At 42.5% G+C, this 19052-nt stretch overlaps 1 protein-coding gene across 1 annotated transcript in view; it reads left to right on the forward strand.

Annotated features, from left to right (window-relative positions):
• The window catches only part of WDR88 (WD repeat domain 88), a 45594-nt gene that overhangs the window by 25498 nt on the left and 1044 nt on the right, over nt 1-19052 (forward strand). The window contains exons 7-10 of the mRNA XM_036118372.2: nt 3585-3772; nt 5495-5577; nt 7049-7117; nt 17720-17812. Coding sequence (XP_035974265.2) covers nt 3585-3772; nt 5495-5577; nt 7049-7117; nt 17720-17812 — 433 coding nt within the window. The remainder of the gene's footprint in view (nt 1-3584; nt 3773-5494; nt 5578-7048; nt 7118-17719; nt 17813-19052) is intronic.

A 19052-nucleotide genomic window follows, 5' to 3' on the forward strand; every position in this document is an offset into this window, starting at 1 on the left:
TATGTAAATTACTTTTTGAAAATGTAAAACATGCAACACAGTACAAAATTAAAAAGGAACAAAAGAATATCTAGTGAAAAATAGCTCTTACCTGTCTCGAGGTCATTCACTTTCCCCTTTCCCTCTTTCCTGTCTGTCTTTCATTCTCTCTTGACAGCCTTATTGAGGTATAATTCACACATCAGAGAATGCACCCATTTCAAGTGAATAGTTCCGTGGTTCGGGGGATATCACATTACTTTTTAAATTGCGGTAAATCTATATATAATGCAGAATTTTCATTTTAACCATTTTTTAAGAGATATATTTATTTTAGAGAGAGAAAGTGTGGCAGTGAGGAGCAGAGGGAGAGGGGGAGAGAGAGGAGGGGGGAGGGGCAGAGGGAGAGGAGAGGGAAAAATCTCAAGCAGGCTCCATGCCCAGTGTGAGCCCCAAGCAGGGCTCGATCTCACAACACAGACATTATGACCTGAGCCGAAATCAAGAGTTGGATGCTTCACTGACTCAGCCACCCAGGTGCCCCTCCCCTTCCTTCCTTAAGGATATTTTTGCCAGATATAAAAATCGGCGTTGACTGTTTTTTTTCTTTCATTATTTGAAAATCTGTCCTGTCATTTTCTTCTCATCTTCATGGTTTCTGATGAAGAATCCACTGCCATTCAAATTGTTTTTCCCCTGTAGGGAAAGGGCCATTTCTCTCCTGCTGCTTTCAAGACTTTTTTCTTTGTCTTAAGTTTTCAGAAGTTTAATTATGTATTTATTTAATTTCATTTTTTCTAAGTAATCTCTAACCCCAGCATGGGCTTGAACTCATGACGTAGAGATCAGGTGTTGCATTTGAAGTTTAATTATGATGTGTCGGGGGTAGATTTCTTTGGGTTTATCCTACTTTAGTTTCATTTAGCTTTTTGAATCTGTAGGTTTATGTCTTTTGTCAAATTTGGTAAAATTTCAGATATAATCGCTTTGATTACTTTTTCAGTGCTACCTCTTTTCCCTCTGGGACTGTGATGACACAAATTTTAGATCTTTTGTTATAGTCCCACAGGTCTCTCAGGCTGTTTTTTTCTTCCAGCCTATTTTTTGGACTGTTTAATTTATATTGTCTGTCTCAATATTCACTGATTCTTTTCTCTGTCCTTTTCATTGAATTTTTAATTTTGGATATCCTATTTTTCAGTTCTAAAGTTTCACATCTTCGATTTCTTGGCAGAGGCTTTCTATCTTTTCATTTGCTTCAAGCATGATTATAATTGTCCATAGAAGCATTTTTATGGTGGCTGCTTAAAAATCCTTGTCAGATAATTCTGTCTGTGTCATCTCAGTGTTGGGCATCTGTTGATTACCTTCTCATTCACAATGAGATATTCCTGGCTCTTAGTATGATGAGTGATTTCCCTTTGTGTTGTGGACGTTGTGTGTATTAATTATATTAGAAAACTCTCAGTCTTAAAATCTTGTTCTAGCAGCCCACCTCAGTAGAGCCTGGCAAGCATGGCAGTCTAGGCTCCCCTCTTGGCCCTTGCTGACAAGGGTGGGGATGGGATGCAGGTTTTCCTGAGACATTTGGCTGGAATAAGTTGGGTCGTGTCTACAAGTTTTCCATCTTGTTAGGCTATCCATTGGGCTAGAAAGAACAGGCTTTTCTTGAGGGCCTTTTTTATGGTCCCCATTGTTTCTTGGGTTATAGGCTTTTCCAGTATTCAGTACAGGAGATATGAAGAAAAATAAAACCCCAGGGACGCACAGCACACCATTCTTGGGTCCCAAGATGTCATGCTGGTCTGCATTCTTGTCTCCATCTTTCCTAGTCTCCTCTTTGCTTTATAAATGCCCAGGATTGTGAGCTGTACTTAGCAGGAGAAATCAGGAGAAGTGCATCGATTCTATCCTGTCCAGAAGCAAGGGCAACATAAGCACTTTCCCCAAACTTTTGTTAAGTACAACCATCTTTTATGAGAAGTGGAATTTATTTGAAATGAGAGCCCCATCCTGGAAAATAGAGATAGCCCTGGTTTAAATCCCAACAACAGTGTTTGGATTCTGAGGAAGGCTTTTTATCCATCTCCAGTATATGCTGGGATGGCTCTTAGCCTAACGGCCACAGGGATTTGGAAAGTTTTACCCTGGATACCCCTGGGAAGTTGACATTTCTTCTCCTTTGCTCTTACTCAGTCTGTGCATTACGAAGAACTGAAACAGAGTGCAAAACTCTGGCCTGAGCTCTAGAAAAAACAGTTTTGTCCAAGCTTTCCTTCAAATAAAATGACTGCTTTTATGATCCAGCCTACTCAGAGATGCTCATCTATGTTTATAGGTTTCTCTTGAAAACTGTTTATAACAGAAGGTGAGGTTCATGGGGAAAATACTTTGAGGATCACTAAGAAAACAAAAACAGCACAATTCTGACAGATTTTTTTCTTTTTTTAAAAAAAGACATACGAAAATTGAGAATGGAGAACTCAAAACTTAATTAAATACACAGCATTCAAATATGCTTTAATGATACTGAAGACAGATGAAGAGAGAGGGAGTAGTTGGGAGGGGAAGTGGGAGGAGGTGGTAAGAGAGGGGTGGGGAACGAGGGGCCTCCACATCTCAGAGAGAAAGGAGGTGGAGGGTGAGCAGGAGAAACCCACTTTGTAAGTGTGATCCAGTACGAGACCTGAAGGGCAGTTATTCTATTGACCACCACTAACAGATTTTCTGATGCTCTTTTTCCTCAAGTCTCAGGTAGCTCTAAATAGTGCAGGCGTTCTCAACCAGGGGCAATTTTGTCCCCCAGTGGACAATTTGCCAATGTCTGGAGACATTTTTAATTGTCACAGCTGGATGTAGGGCTACTGGCATCTAGTGGGTAGAGCTCAGGGATGCTGTCCAACATCTTACAATGTATGGGACAACCCCCTACCCAAAGAATTGTGGATAGCACAGAATGCCCACATTGCCATGGTTGAGAAATCCTGGAATAGTGTGGCATAGTCAGAGCAATTAAGATCTGGATCATGGTAATATATATACAATGGAATCTTATGCAGCCATCAAAAAGAACAAAATCTTGCCATTTGCAATGACATGGCTAGAGCTAGAGTGTATTATGCTAAGTGAAATAAGTCAGTCAGAGAAAGACAAATACCATATGATTTCACTCATATGTGGAATTTAGGAAGCAAAACAGATGAACATAGGGGAAGAGGGGAAAAAGAGAGAGAAAGAGGGAAACAAACCATAAGAGACTCTTAACAAACTGAAGGTTGATGGAGGAAGGTGGGTGGGGGATGGGCTAAATGGGTGATGGGCATTAAGGAGGGCACTTGTTGTGTTGAGCACTGGGTGTTGTATGTAAGTGATGAATCACTAGACTCTACTCCTGAAACCAATATTACACTATATGTTAACTAACTAGAATTTAAATAAAAATTTGGGGAAAAAAAAAAAAGATCTGGACCATGGTAGGCAGTGATCAGAGGACTGATGTCCATTAAGTCACAGGGGATCAGCTCCAGGGCCCCTCATCTTAGCTGTGTCCTCAGATCCTCCAAGCATGAAATGCTAATGTGCACACCCTTCCATCTGTGTTTCAGGGCGCATTCCAGTGCAATCTCAAACTGCTGTTTTACCTTCAGTGGCCATTTCCTGTGTACAAGCTCTTGGGATAAAACCTTAAAAATATGGAACGTCCATACAGGGGAGTTTCGGAACTGTGGAGCCTGTGTGACTCTGATGAAGGGCCATGAAGGTTCTGTGAGCTCCTGCCACTTTTCCAGAGACAGTGAGTAATTAACATATAGAAAGACTTCACACCTATGGGAGTGCTGGGGCAGATCTCCTTGTGTTCTATTCCCACGGACTTGCCGTAGTATAGAGAGGCAATTTCTCATGATGCCAGTGGTGAGGGTGGATTTATTTTCTATGAGAACACAAAAGCCAAGAGGGACATTCATAGGCAGAAGTTTGCAAGTAGCAGAGACTCAGCTTAATGTGGCTTAGCAGCCAAAGATATATATTAACCCCTGTAATGGGGAAGTCCAAGAGCTGATCTCACTTCGGGTGTGGCTGGGTCCAGACACTCAGACTGTGCTTTCGGGGAGCCAGTCCTAGAGAAAGAGAGACCCTTCTTTTAGATGGTACCAGCGCAAGTCCCAGGAAAGTCTTTCATTGGCTCAGCTTAGGACACACCCCCATCTCTGAACCAACACTTTAGCAGGGGATGAAAGGCTCTGATTGGCTAGGTTTGAGTGACTCACCCACACCCCTGAGCTAGAGGTCGGAGTCAGTATCCTCCAACCAGAAGGAATGAGAGTATTGTATGGGGTGTTTCCCCATGGGAAATTGGGGTGTTGTTGACAAATGAAGGGTCACGGATGCCAGCAGGGGTGATGACAGGAAGCGGCCTCAGGCCACTAGCCTCAGTGAGGGAAGTGACGCCTCCTGACACCCAGGAGCCAATGGCTTTACTCTCCATTCTCGTGGGAAGTGGGGTTCGCTCTGTGTGTAGTTCAGGGGCCCCCAGCTAGTACAGAAGCAATCAGAGCCTGGCTTGCGAAATGCTAGGGTGTTTTCGAGCAACTCTTCCTCTTCACAAGCAGTCTCTGTGAGTTAAAGCCCATTATGAGGCATCCCACTGGTTTCTGTCCTTGTATTTTTGGGGTTCAGAGTTGCCTACAGTCAATCATCACTATTCACACATTCCACATTTGTTGGGTAAAATTTATTCATAACCCTAAAATCAATACTTGTGGCATTTTTGTGATGAGGCACGGGGTGTGGACATGCGCAGGGCAGTGAAGACTGTGAGTTAGCCTATGCACACACTCCCAGCTGCATTTGAACAAGGCGACCCTCTGCCTTCTTGTTTCAGCTCTCTTATTGGAAAGTGTCCATTTCGCAGTCCCTTTAGTGCCCAGTTATTTTTGCATGTTGTGGTTTTGGTTGGTGATTTTGCTGTTTAAAGGGCCCCCAGGCACAGGGCTGAAGTGCTTGCTGTCCAGTGTTCCTCAGTGCGAGAAGGCGGTGACTCGCCTTACAGGGAAAACACGGGTGTTGGATAAGCTTGGTTCAGGCATGAGCTCTAGCACTGATGGCCATGAATTTAATGTTAATGAATAAACACTATGTATCAACTAAAGTGTGTTTCAACAGAAACAGACCTAAAACAAGGTTATGTATTGATCGGTTAATGAAGTGTTACGACCAGAGAGGCTCCTAGGAACCTAACCCTATATATCCCCTAGGAGAAATTGTTCACCATTGACTAATTCAGGGTCTGTGATGGCTTTACAAAACATAACTGCCATGAATAATGAGAATGGACTGTAACTGGCTGGGGGTCATGGAGCCACCCCAGGAAGGGGTTTGAGTGTCCTTGGAGTGAACCATGGTAGCACCTCACAAGTGTAACCTCAGCCCGCTTTGACCTTGCTGAAGGAGGAAGCAGTTGGCAGGGAAAGAAGACCCCCCATCCCCTGAAACTCTCTATCATTTTGTGTTGTAGCCTCTTTTCTCGTGTCTGGAGGGTTCGACAGGACTGTGGCTATCTGGGATGTAGGAGAAGGCTACCGGAAGCTCTCCCTGAAGGTACCGATGTCAGCATCAGATAGAGGGTCAATGCTGGGTGCTGGTGCTGGGGATCCAGCAGTGGGTGAGAGACCTAGATGTCCTCACTGGAGCCGACACCTCTGTGGAGAAGAACAGACAAGAAACCAACAAGCAAATCATCGACCGTGATGAGTGAAACAGAGAAACCAGAACAGGGTGATGTGAAAGAAATAGACCCCAAGGACTAATCCACGGTGGGTGGGCAGGGAGGGCTTGTTGGAGAAGGTGGCATTTGAGCTGAGAACTTGAAGGCAAGGAAAGCCTGGGTGAATGAGGATCTGGGGGAAGGGCATTCTAGGCAGAGGAAACAGCAAATGCAAAAACTCAGAGGTGGAAAAGTGTCTAAGAACAGCAGAAATTACAGAATGATGAATACCACAATGAGGCATACACAGAAAGCTATGGGCTCCAAAATGGTGGGTTTCTGAGCGCTTTTGCCTACAAGTTAGAGGAGACTCAATTCACAGTGGGTTTATGATGAGGGGATGGATTGACCCAACTTGGCAGGAATCCAGAGAGGTTCAGCAGTCCCAGGACAGGCTACAGCAGCGCCTCTGAGCCAAGTGCCCCCTTCCCCAAGATTTCTGCAGCCTCCCTGGTCCTGTGATCTCACGGTTTGGCGGTGAATGCTTGCATCCACGACTCTTGGTCCCTCTGTTCCCTGTGGCCCGAGCGTAGACTTGCCCCCCCACCCCTTGATCACCACAACATTCAGGCTCCCGGGGCTGGGCTACCTGGAGGGCTCTTCTGCAAGGGTTTTGGGGGAGGCCAAGGGAGGTTACATCACAGCAAATAAACAGCTTACAACTGAGTGTTCAACCTCCCTGTGTTTAAAAGTCCCTTTGTCCTCTCTTTATTTTCCCCCTCAAGCTCCTCTCCTTTGTTATGCATGGCACTTTGACTTCTCTCCTGCTCCCCTTCCTCCTACCATACCACACTGGCTCGCCTTCGCCTCTTTCCAAAAGGGGAAGGCCAAAGAATGGTCAAGATGCTGACGCAGAGCCCTGACGTCATTAAGTGTCTCTCTCCTCTGAGCTCCTTTTTACCCAAGGAAAATAACCCCCCATTTGCTTAGGCCACTGGGGATAAGTCTGCAGCGATTTGAAGCAAAAGCCCCCTTACCAGGAGGACCTCGGAGTGGTTAGTTCCCAGAATAGAGAATGCAAACAAAAACCTGCAAGAGGTGCTCTGGGACCAGCTGGGAATATAGTCACTCTTTTTCCATCCTGCTAAAAACTAGAGTACTATTTTAAAGAGCACAGTGCCATAATGTACACATGCATCATCAACCTTTACACTTCGTGTCAAATGTCATCGGTGATGTTAGGGAAGCGCAATTAGTTACTCTTAAATGCATGCATCACTGGGGTCCTGACTTTGTGCTTTTGTTTTTGTTGTGCTTACCAAGGTTTTTCCTCTAGGTGCTTGTTAAAATTCTATTTTTCTTCAGGGCCACAGTGATTGGGTGACAGACGTTGCCATTAGCAACAACAAGAAATGGGTCCTGTCTGCTTCAAAGGTAAAAGTGGCCAAGCTTTGAGTAACTTACGATCTCTCTCACGTTTGTGAGAATTGGTGTTCATAGAACTGTTACTGTCAAGCTAAATTCCTGGGCTGGCTCAGTCTGAGGCCCCTCCCCCAGCCTCCACGCCAGGCCATACTCAGTGCAGGGAGCTGGCTGGGAACTCGGGAAGCAGGTCCTTATGTCTGCTCAGGTGGGGAGTCGCCAGGGATTTCTATATCTGCGACCATTGATATTTGAGCTTTGTTGGAGCAAGGGCCTGCCCAGACCAGTGAGTGATGGAGCCAACGGGGGGGCCTTCGGGGGGAAAGGCGTCAAGCTCACTGGCAAGCAGCAGAGACCACCCTGAGCTCCCAGGTGGGTCTTCCCTCTCTGTGTCACTACATCCTCGAATTCCCATGCCAGTGGCACAGAAGAGCTATCCCGAGGTCTGTCCTTCAGGTGTGAGCACAAGAGAAGTGTGTGGGGGGGGTCCCACCTTGCCCCTCCCCCGTTGACCTTTATTAAAGCCATGTCATTCTCTAGTTTGGGGGTTTCCAGGTGCATGGGACCGCGGGCGAGACTTGGCCTACCATGACCAACTTGTTAGCCAACCCAGACTCTCACACCCGACCCAATACCGTAATAGTAGAACACATAATAAAAGTTCTATGCCTATGCATTATTATTTTAACATAAAAATATGAAAGATGATTACGACAGCTATATCTCAGTAAAGCTTGAAAAAAAGTAAAAGTGCAAACCAAAATAAGAAAAATGAATGTTTATTTGAAATGCATGTCTCATTCTGTATTTTTTACTTCTCTGTTACATAAATGCTAGTATTGAAACAGTAATGATTGGACTACTTAACGGCAGCAATTAGTAACTAATAATAGGACTAATTTTATTTTATTTTTATATTGTATATTTTATAATGTTTCTATAATGTTTTATATTTTATAATCTTTTTATTTTATATTTTATACTGTTCTTATATTTTATGTTTTTATTTTTATATAAAATATTTTGTTTCTTTTACATATTTTTTATTTTATAATGTTTTTATATATTTTATAATGTTTCAGACTTTAAAAAAAGCCTTCATTGGATATTTAAATGTGGTAGGCTATATTATCGGGTGTGCTTAAGATACATAAATGTAGGACTTAAAGAAAAGAATACAAGTACAATAAGATTGATTACATAAATATTACTTCTATTTATTTATGTATTTATTTCCCCAGCTTTATTGAGCTCTAAGTGACATATAACATGGCCTAAGTTTAGGGGGTACACTGTGTTCTCTGGACTGCCACAGCCTCGGGATGCCCTTCTTTTCTCTGAGGTAGCAGTAAAACGGAGTACTGACAAATGTAAAATTCACTTTAGCTTGCAGCTCTGCTCTTACCAAGCCCACTTCTCACTAATTCCCGGGTCAGCCCACGGGATGCCATCAGGCTAAAACACCCTCTCAGCCAAAGCTGCCGCTCGTGGAATGCTCAGGGTTTTACCCACTAGACCTCACAGGTTTTGAGATTTGCAGGAATTCACTTCCGGCTCTCCGAAGCTGTGCGAAGGTACTCAGTCTGCAAACCTGTTTTAGTGGCCGAGGCATTTTGTCAGTCAGCCGGGTCCTTCGCCACAAGACTCGCATCAGGAAGGCTAGCCGTGTCTAAAGTGGCCGTTACTGTAAAAGGGCCTGAAGTCCATTGGATGCCATCATGACTCGAACCTCTCTTTCTCAGGGAAATGGCTTGAAAGCACAGAGGTAATTTGAACTTGGGATAATAACGTTGGATCCCAAATAAGGCACGGTTTTAGTAAAGCACCTGAGAATGTCCTGTTTGGCATGACTGCTCTTTTCTGGTGATTTTTAAAAAAGATTTTTATTTATTTATTGAGAGAGAGAGAGAATGGTAGAGAGAGAGCATGAGAGGGAGGAGGGTCAGAGGGAGAAGCAGACTCCCTGCTGAGCAGGGAGCCCAATGCGGGACTCGATCCCGGGACTCCAGGATCATGACATGAGCGGGAGGCAGTTGCTTAACCAACTGAGCCATCCAGGCGCCCTCTTTTCTGGTGATTTATTTATTTATTTTTTTTAAGTACCGAAGCAGTCATTTCCAAAAAAAAGACCCCTGTTTTCACTGTATGAATTTTGGTCACAACCTGCAACTGAGGGGCAGTCACTTCATCCTTCTGTAGGCTCACCATGGCCTCTTCGAAGATCCTGAAACGGTGTTGGAGAAACAGGGTATACCTTTCTTTGTAATTCTATCGTTAATCCCTTTCCTCCACTCTCATCCTCAATGCATTTCAAAACCAGAGGATATTCTTCTTTTTTTTTAAAGATTTTTATTTATTCATTTGAGACACAGAGATAGAGAGAGAGAGAGCACAAGCAGGGGGAGAGGCAGAGGGAGAGGGATAAGCAAGCTCCCTGCTGAGCCAGGAGCCCGATGCGGGGCTCGATCCCAGGACCCTGGGATCATGACCCCAGCCGAAGGCAGACGCCCAACCATCTGAGCCACTCAGGCGCCCCAGAGGATATTCTTCCTGTGCCACACTTCAAACGTATGATTTTATGGCAGGCCCACATTTTAAGTATCTTCTATAGAGGCGACAATGATAACAGCCATCTTGGAGGAACATGTTTAAGGAACACACCTTCTTCCATTTCTACAAAGTCATCATTTTTATAAAGTGCTTCTACACTTTTTGAGGAAGGGGAAAGGCGACTAAAAACTTGTATCAAGAGAGACCTCAGAGGCGCCTCCTGGGTGGCTCAGTTGGGTAAGCGTCCGACTCTTGGTTTTGGCTCTCAGGTCTTGGGATTGAGCCCTGAGTCAGGCTCCGTGCTCAGTGGGGAGTCTGCTTAAGATTTGCTCTTTCCCTCTCCTTCTGCCGACCCCCCTGCTCTTTCTCTCTCTCTCTCAAAAAAAAAAAAAAAAAAAAAAGACCCAACATCACAGGTGAGCCAATCACACTGCTTTTTGGAGTGTGGTATACATGATGTGCAGGCCATTTAGCTGGTGAGATCTTTTCATTTACTTTGGAAAGAAGTTAATAGGCTGAATGGAATTTTCCAGAATTTACATTTGCATTGTCTGCTGAATATGTAGATAGATGAGCAACGTCTAGTTTGTATTCGGATAAGATGTCAACATGCTTTTATGTTTTCTGCATTTTCACTAAAATCTTCATAGAAATCAAGAAGATTTGAAACTCCCAACTTTTGAATCAAAGTATTTAAGGGCTAGGTTGCGGGGATTTGACAAATCACTTGATATACTGTGGAAAGTGATTGTTGGTGGACTCTGACAGCTCCACACAGCAAGGGGTCAACACAGATGTAATCACTTTCCCCTTTTGTTCTCCCACATGGCATTTAGTTGAATTTAGTTGTGCCTGCTGATTCAGGAAATGTAACATTACTCAGTGTGTTAGTTTCTTATTGCTGCTATAATAAATCACCATACACTTTACCCCTTACACAACAAAAACTGAATATCTTACAGTTCGGTGAGACAGAAGTATGACACGGTCTTGCTGGGCTAAAATCAAGGCATCCACAGGACTGTATTCCTTTCTGTAGGCTCTAGGGAATAGTCCATTTCCTTACCCTTTCTAGAAGCCACCCACATTCCTTGGCTTGTGCATCTTCTTGCATCTTCAAAGCCAACAACATTGTATCTCTCTGTGCCTTTCTTCTATAGTCACATATTCCTCTCACTGTGTTGTCCACTTTTAAGGACATTTGTCACTCTGTCTAGCCTGTCTGGATAACCCAGAACAATCTCCTGATTGTAAGATCAGCTGATCAGTGAACTTAATTCCATCTGCAACCTTAATTCCCCTTTGTTATGTCACCTAACATATTCACAGGTTCTGGGAATTAGGGTGAGGACTTCTGGGGGGTGGGCATTGTTCTGCTGACTACACTCCATTCCATAAAAACAATTAAAGGAATGATATGATAATGGGTGATCATTTGAGCAGTATTCCCAACCTAATTCATCAGTTACTATTGTCTCAGGAGTACTGGTGTCTTTTTTAAAAAATAGATTTTATTGTTTAGAGCAGTTTTAGATATACAGAAAGTTGAGCTAATAGTACAGAGAGTTCCCATATATTCCGTTCCCCTCCCCAGTTTCCACTGTGGGTGGCTTAGTTGTTAAGCATCTGCCTTCGGCTCAGGTCATGATCCCAGGGTCCTGGGATCGAGTCCCACATCGGGCTCCCTGCTCGGCAGGAAGCCTGCTTCTCCCTCTCTCACTCCCCCTGCTTGTGTTCCTGCTCTCACTATCTCTCTCTCTGTCAAATAAATAAATAAAATCTTAAAAAAAAAAAAAAATGTCTTGCATTGAGTGTGGTATATTTGATAAAACTGAAGAACCAATATTGATACATTATTATTAACTAAAGTCCATAGTTTACATTTCACTCTTTATGTTGTATGGGTTTTGCCAAATGCATGTAATGTATCCACCATGACAGTTTCAAACAATAGTTTCAGTCCCTAAAAATTCCCTGTGCTCCATCTGTTCATCCCTCCCCTTCATCCCCAGAACCCCTGGCGACTTTTTACTGTCTATAGTTTTGTCTTTTCCAGAATGCCATATAGTTGGATGCATGCAGTCTGTGGCCTTTGCAGACCGGCTTCCTTCACTTAGCAATATGCATTGAAGGGTCCTCCCTGTCTCCTCATGACTTGACAGCTCATTTTTAAAAATCACTGAATAATATTCCACTGTCTGGTATACCACAGTTTGTTTTTCCTTTCTCTTAATTGAGGGACATCTTGATGGTTTCCAGTTTTGGGTAATTATGAATAAAGCTGCCATAAACATCTGTATGTGGGTTTTTGTGTAGCCATGAGTTTTCAAGACATTTGGGTAGATACCAAGGAGTGTGATTGCTGGATCACATGGTAAGACTATGTTTAGCTTTGTAAGAAACTGTCAAAGTGTCCTTTTTTTCTCTTTAACAGTTTCATTAAGATATAATCCACTTACCATACAATTCATACATTTAAAATGTACAATTCAATGGCTTTTCTTCCCCCCCTCCCAGTGGCTTTTTTTATTTACACAGAATTGTGCATTCATCCCCACAATCAATTTTAGAACACATCACGCCCCACAGAAACCCCGCACCACTTAGCCATCACCTCCAATCTCCCTATCCCTCCCAGCCCTAGGCAACCTCTAATCTACTTTTCTTTTTAATAGACTGTGTTTTTATTTTTCTATTTTTTAAAGATATTTATTTATTTATTATTAGTTTCACAGGTACTAATAATACTTATGGTTACTTTCATCAGTTGCATATAACACCCAGTGCTCATTCCATCACGTGCCCTCCTTAATGCCCATCACCCAGTTACCCCATGCCCTCCCCTCCCCCCAGAAATCCTCAGTTTGTTTCCTATAGTTAGGAGTCTCCTATGGTTTGTCTCCCTCTTTGATTTCATCTTATTTTTCCTTCCCTCCCCCTATGTTCATCTGTTTTGTTTCTTAAATTCCACATATGAGTGAAATCATATGATAATGTCTTCCTCTGACTGACTTATTTCACTTAGCATGATAACCTCTCATTCCATACACGTCATTGCAAATGGCAAGATTTCATTCTTTTTGATGCCTGAGTAATATTTATTTATTTGAGAGAGAGAGAGCACGAGTGAGGGGAGGGGCAGAAGGAGAGGGAGAGAGAATCCCAAGCAGGCGCCGTGCTGAGCTCGGAGCCCGACAAGGGACTACATCTCACGACTCTGAGATCATGACCTGAGCAGAAATCAAGAGTCAGACGCTTAACCAAGTGAGCCACCCAGGCACCCCTTGTCTGTGTTTTTAGAGCAGTTTTAGGTCTATAGCAAAATTGAGAGGAGGTACAGAGATTTCTCCTATACTCCCTGCTCCCACAAATACATGGCCCTCCCCCATTATCAATGTCTCCCACCAGGTGAGACATTTAGAATAACTGATGAACCTACACTGACACATTATAACCCCTCCCTTCCCAAACCCCTGGAAATCACTGATCTTTTGACTGTCTCCATAGCTTTACCTTTTCCAGAATGTTATATAGTTGGATGCGTATAGTATATGGCCTTTTTCAGACTGATTCTTTCACTTAGTAATATGCATTTAAGGTTCTTCTAAGGTTCTTCTTTTCATGGCTTAATAGCTCATTTCTTTTTAGCGCCAAATAATAGTCTATTGTCTGGTTGTACCACAGTTTATCCATTCATCTACTGAAAGACATCTTGGTTGCTTCTACCTTTTGGCAGTTATGAATAAAGTCGCTATAAACATCCTTGTGGAGGTTTTTGTGTGGACCTAAGTTTTAAATTCCCTTAGATAAATATCAAGGAGTTTGATTGCTAGATTGTATGGTAAGAGTATGTTTAGTTTTGCAGGAAAGCCACCAGGTGGCTGTACCATTTTGCGTTCCCATCAGCAGTGAATGAGAGTTCCTGTTGCTCCCTGTCTTCATTAGCATTGTTGTTGTTTATGTTCCAGATTTTGGCCATTATAATAGGTGCATAGTGGTACCTTTTTGTTACTTTAGTTTGCAAATCCCTGATGACATGTGATGTGGAACATCTTTCACATGTGTATTTGCCATCTGTGTGCCTTTTTTGGTGAGGGGCCTGTTAAGATCTTTGGTCCATTTTTTTAACTGGGTTGTTTTCTTATTTTTAAATTTTAAGAGTTCTTTATAGATTTTTGATAATAGCCTTTATCAGATATGTCTTTTGCAAATATTATCTCTCAGTGTCTTTTGAAGAACAGAAAATTTTAATTTTAATGAAGTTTAGCTTATTAATTATTTCTTTCATGGACCATGACTTTGATGTTATATCAAAAAGTCATCATCAAACCCAAGGTCATCTAGATTTTTTCCTATGCTATTCTCTAGGAGCTTTATAAGTTTGCATTTTGGTCTGATCCATTTTGAGTTATTTTTGTGGAGGATGTAAGGTCGTGCCTAGGTTCTTTTTTTTTTTTTTGCATGTGGATGTTCAGTTATTCCGGCACCATTTGTTGAAAAGACTATAATTCTTCCATTGTGTTTCCTTTGCTCTTTTGCTAAGTGGATTATGTTTATGTGGGTCTATTTCTGGGCTCTCCATTCTGTTCCAATGATATGTCTGTTCTTTCACCAATACCGCAGTGTCTTGATAACTGTAGCTTTACAGTAAGTCTTGAAGTTGGGTAGTGTCAGTCCTCCCGACTTTGTTCCTCTCTTTGTCATTATATTGGCTATTCTGGATCTTTTTCTTTTTCTTTTTTTTTTTTGACAGAGAGGGAGAGAGAGAGAGAGCACAAGCAGGGGGAGCAGCAGGCAGAGAGAGAGGGAGAAGCAGGCTCTCTGCTCAGCATGGAGCCCGATATGGGGCTCAATCCCAGGACCCGGAGATTATGACCTGAACCAAAGTCAGACGCTTAACCACCTGAGCCACCCAGGCGCCCCTGGATCTTCTGCTTCTTCATGAAATCTTTAGAATCATTGTCAATATCCACAAAATAACTTGCTGGGATTTTCACTGGGATTGCATTGAATCCGTAGATCAAGTTGGGAAGAACTGACATCTTGACAATATTCAATCTTCATATTCATGAAGAGTTTCATAGCTTTCTTCATATAGATCCTGTACATATTTTGCTATATATATACCTAAGTACTTCATTTGGGTGTGTGTGTAAATGGTAGTGTGTTTTTAATTTAAGGTTCCAGCTGTTCATCGCTGGTATATAGGAAAGTGATTGACTTTTGTATATTAACATTGTATCCTGCAACCCTGTTGTGATCACTTATTAATTCCAAGATTTTTTTTTTCATTGATTCTTTTGGATTTTCTACATAGACCATCATGTCATCTGTGAGCAAAGAGTTTTATTTCTTCTTTCCCAATCTGTATACCTTTTCTTTCCTTTTTCGGTCTTATTGTGTTGGCTAGGAAAACTAATCTATTTTTGTTTTAGTTTTTTTTTTTTTAAAGGTTTTATTTATTTGAGAGAGAGAGCATGCACGAGTGGGGGGGGGGCAGAGTGAGAGAGAGAAGCAGATTCCCTGCTAAGCAGGGAGCCTGATGTGGGTGGGACTCGACCCCAGGACCCTGAGATCATGACCTGAGCTGAAGGCAGATGCCTAACTGACTGAGCCACCCAGGTGTCCCTTGTTTTAGTTTTTATTTATTTATTCTATTATTGTGTCTAATTTTCCTATTGTGGATCTTTCATTTAAATGTAATCATACAATAAATGGCCCTTTGTGACTAGTTTATTTCACTTAGCGTAATGTTTTCAAGATTTATTCATGCTGTAACGTGTGTAAGCAAGTACTTAATTTCCTTTAACTGCTGAATCATATTCCATTACCTGGCTATATCCCATTTTATTTATCCATTCTTCAGTTGACAGGACTGGTTCTTTTCACCTTTTGGCTATCATAAATAATACTGGTATGAATGTTTGTGAACAAGTTTTTGTTTGAACACCTGTGTTTTATTCTTTTATTCTACCAAGAAGTGGAGCGGCTGGGTCACAACCGTACCTCTGTATGTTTAATCACTCCAGGAACCGCCAGACTGTTTTCCAAAGTGCTGAAGTCTTTCACTTTCCCACCAGTAGGGCAGGACAGTTCCAGTTTCTCCACAGCCTCTCCGGTCTTATGATTATTTTTTTTGATTGTAGTCATCCTGATGGTTGTGAAGTGGTGTCTTGTAGTTTTAATTTGCATTTCCCTGATGGCTAATGATGTCGAGCATCTTTTCATGTGATTACTGGCCATCTGTAGATCTTCACTTTCTTTCTTTTTTTTTTTTTTTGATCTTCACTTTTCTTGATGCATATCCTTTGAAGCACAAGTTTTTAACTTTGATGAGATTCAGTTTTTCTATTTTTTTCTTTTGTTGCCTGTGCTTTTGGTGTCAGATCAAAGAAACCATTGTCTTATCCTGGGTCACCCATATTTACTCCTGTGTATTCTTCTAAAAGTTTCATAGTTTTAGCTCTTGGCACCCTTGTCAAAAATCCACTGACCATAAATGAGGCTTTTAGTTTCTCAATTCTGTTGACCTCTGCAGCTATCTTATGCCTGTACCACACTATCTTGATAACTATAGCTTTGTAGTAAGTTTTGAAATAGGGAAGTGTATGTCCTCCAATATTATTGTTCTTGTTCAAGATTATTTCGGCTATTCTGACTCCCTTGAATTTCCATATGAATTTAAGATTAGTGTGTTTATTTCTGCAAAGAAGTCATCTGGGATTTTCGTAAAGATTGTGTTGAATCTGTAGAACATTTTGTGGATTATTCTAATTTTAGCAATATTAAGTTTTCTGATCTATTGAACATGAGATATCTTTCTATTCATTTACATCTTTAGTTTCTTTCAACAATTTTTTTTTCGTTTTTGGTCTATAAGTTTTGCACTTCCTTTGTTAAAATTATTACTAAACATTTTCTTCTTTTTGATGCTATTCTAAATGGAATTGATTATTTGATTGTACTTTCAGATTGTTCATTGCAAGTATATAAAAATACAATAGATTTCTGTGTATTGATTTTGTAACCTGCAACCCTGCTGAACTTATATATTAGTTCTAATAGTTTCTTAGTTGATTCTTTAAGATTTCCTATACACAAGGTTATATAATCTTCAAATAGAGATAGTTTTACTTTTTTTCCAATCTGGATGGCTTACATTTCATTTTCTTTCACATTGGTGTCTTTTTGGAATATGAAAAAACTGACTTAGAACTTGCCCGTCTCATACCAGGCTTGTGAGGCTCAGTGTCCATATGTACTTTCACATTCTCTTCTCCACCATACCCGATTCCAAATTCTTTTCCTCATACCCTGCAATATGATGTGTTCTGGTTTTTTACCACGCCGCCCCTGCTCCCAGTCTAGTTTTATTTGTCCATCTGTCATTAAACACAGCTGTTTAGCCTCCGCTTCTGGTGATGTCTGGGTCATGGTGGCATTGGTCTTGTAATTATTCTCATTTTCATGATTTGAATTCTTAGAAAACATGATCAGAATATTCACAATGTTAAAAATGTTACTAGCAATATCTTGAAACACAGCACACCAGTTGCATAGGTAAAATCAAAGGCAGACCATTAACACTTGTGATTACAATGCAGTTACGCTGGATACTTAAATCCCATCAAGTGGAGTGAATCACGGTAATGGATGACCCGTTAGTGGAAACTTACTGTGAACTGCAAGTCATGGAAAACTGACAGCAACTATGGAAGGTGGATCATATATCTATGCATATCCATTTGTCATTAAAAATAGTTTTGCTTTCAGCTCCTATTTTGGGGGCCACTGTATGGATTTTGTCCATTCCCCTCAAACTTCCACATCTATTTTGGGAAAGTGGGACTTTCTGCACCCTGGAATGGGTTTGCTGGGATGTGGGACTTAACGGTATTAAGTTTGGATGGTCTGGAGAAACCAGGACAGTTGGTCACCCTAATTCTGCTCCTCTGCAGGTTGGGATTCTTCACATTGTAACCTGGATGCAATGTACCCTCCTGGGGCCTCCCAGCTGAAGGGGCCCATCTTGTGACTGCTGGTTTGCTGTTTAACTTGTTTTAGGACAAAACCATGAGACTATGGAATATTGAAGAAATTGACCAAATTCCTTTGGTAATCGAGTACAAAAAGGCCCTGGGCTTAAAGGTGAAACAGGTTGGTATTGGGTAATATTAAGCTCAATGAAGGCTTTCATTAGTGTCCTCCACAAATGAATTTATTCTTTGAACCAACAGTTATTGGGCAACGGGATAAAACCACAGATAAACAAATTGAAATTCTTGCCCTGAGGGAACTTATGTTCTAAAAGAGGAGACCATGAATAAAGAAGCACAAAAAATATGTTGTACATCACATGCCAATAAATAATTTGGAGAAAAATAACATAGGGAAGGGGAATGGATGGGAACGCTAGAGACTATTTATTTGAGAGAGAAAGGGCACATATAGGTGGGGCAGGGGCAGAGGGAGAGATCTGACTCAAGCAGACTCCCAGCTCAGCAGGGAGCTGAACGTGGGGCTCGATCCCAGGACCCTGAGATCATGACCTGAGCCGAAATCAAGAGTCAGCCACTCAACCCACTGAGCCACTCAGGTGCCCCTGCTGGTCACACTTCAAAGGATGGCCAGGATAGGTCTCGCTGAGAAGGTTAACATTTGTTAAAGACCTGAGGTGGTGAGGGAGTGAGCTGCGCAGATGTTTAGGGGAAGGACTTCCCAGCAGCGGGAAGAGCCAATGTGGAGACTCTGAGGCAGGAGGGAGCCTGGGGTGTTTGAGGAGTGAAATGAGTCGGAGGAGCATGGCTAGGCACACAACTGGACGTGGCATTAGCCTCCTACGCTTTAGCAGCAGACCCCTTGGCCAGGCCCCCAGTGCCTTCCCATGGAAGGGGCTTAGGGGCCTGTTTTTCTCTAGCAGAGGATGGTGGTAGTAGGGTGGACACTTTACCAGGTGTCGCCAGGGCTGGCCACAGAGTCTATCCCTGGGTACTGCAGGCCCAGTCCCTATGAGAGGGCCTTGTAGTATAGACACTTGGCTGCACCTTGAGAGGCTTGAGGAGTCTATGCTGGGTCCTCTGAGTCCTCCCTCCCTGGAGCCACCTAGGCTCGTCTCCTCTTAGAAGGCCCAGCTGGGAGCCACTGCTGGGAATGGCTAATTTGGAGCAGCACTGCAGGGCAGGGAGATGAGGGGTGGGACCGACATGGACCTTGTCTTTGTGCCTCTGTGGCCATGTTGGCCCTTGGGCCCTAGAGGCTGATTAGCTACAGAGCAGTGCTTGCCCATGTCCTCCACCTGCCACCTGGGACATGGCCCCCAGGAGCCTCTGAGCCCTGCCATTTTGGGGTTGAGCCATGGGAAATTATGCTACAGAATAAGGTAAGTAAAGGACTGAAC

The sequence above is a fragment of the Halichoerus grypus genome, chromosome 15, assembly GCF_964656455.1.
Source record: "Halichoerus grypus chromosome 15, mHalGry1.hap1.1, whole genome shotgun sequence".
NCBI lineage: Eukaryota > Metazoa > Chordata > Mammalia > Carnivora > Phocidae > Halichoerus > Halichoerus grypus.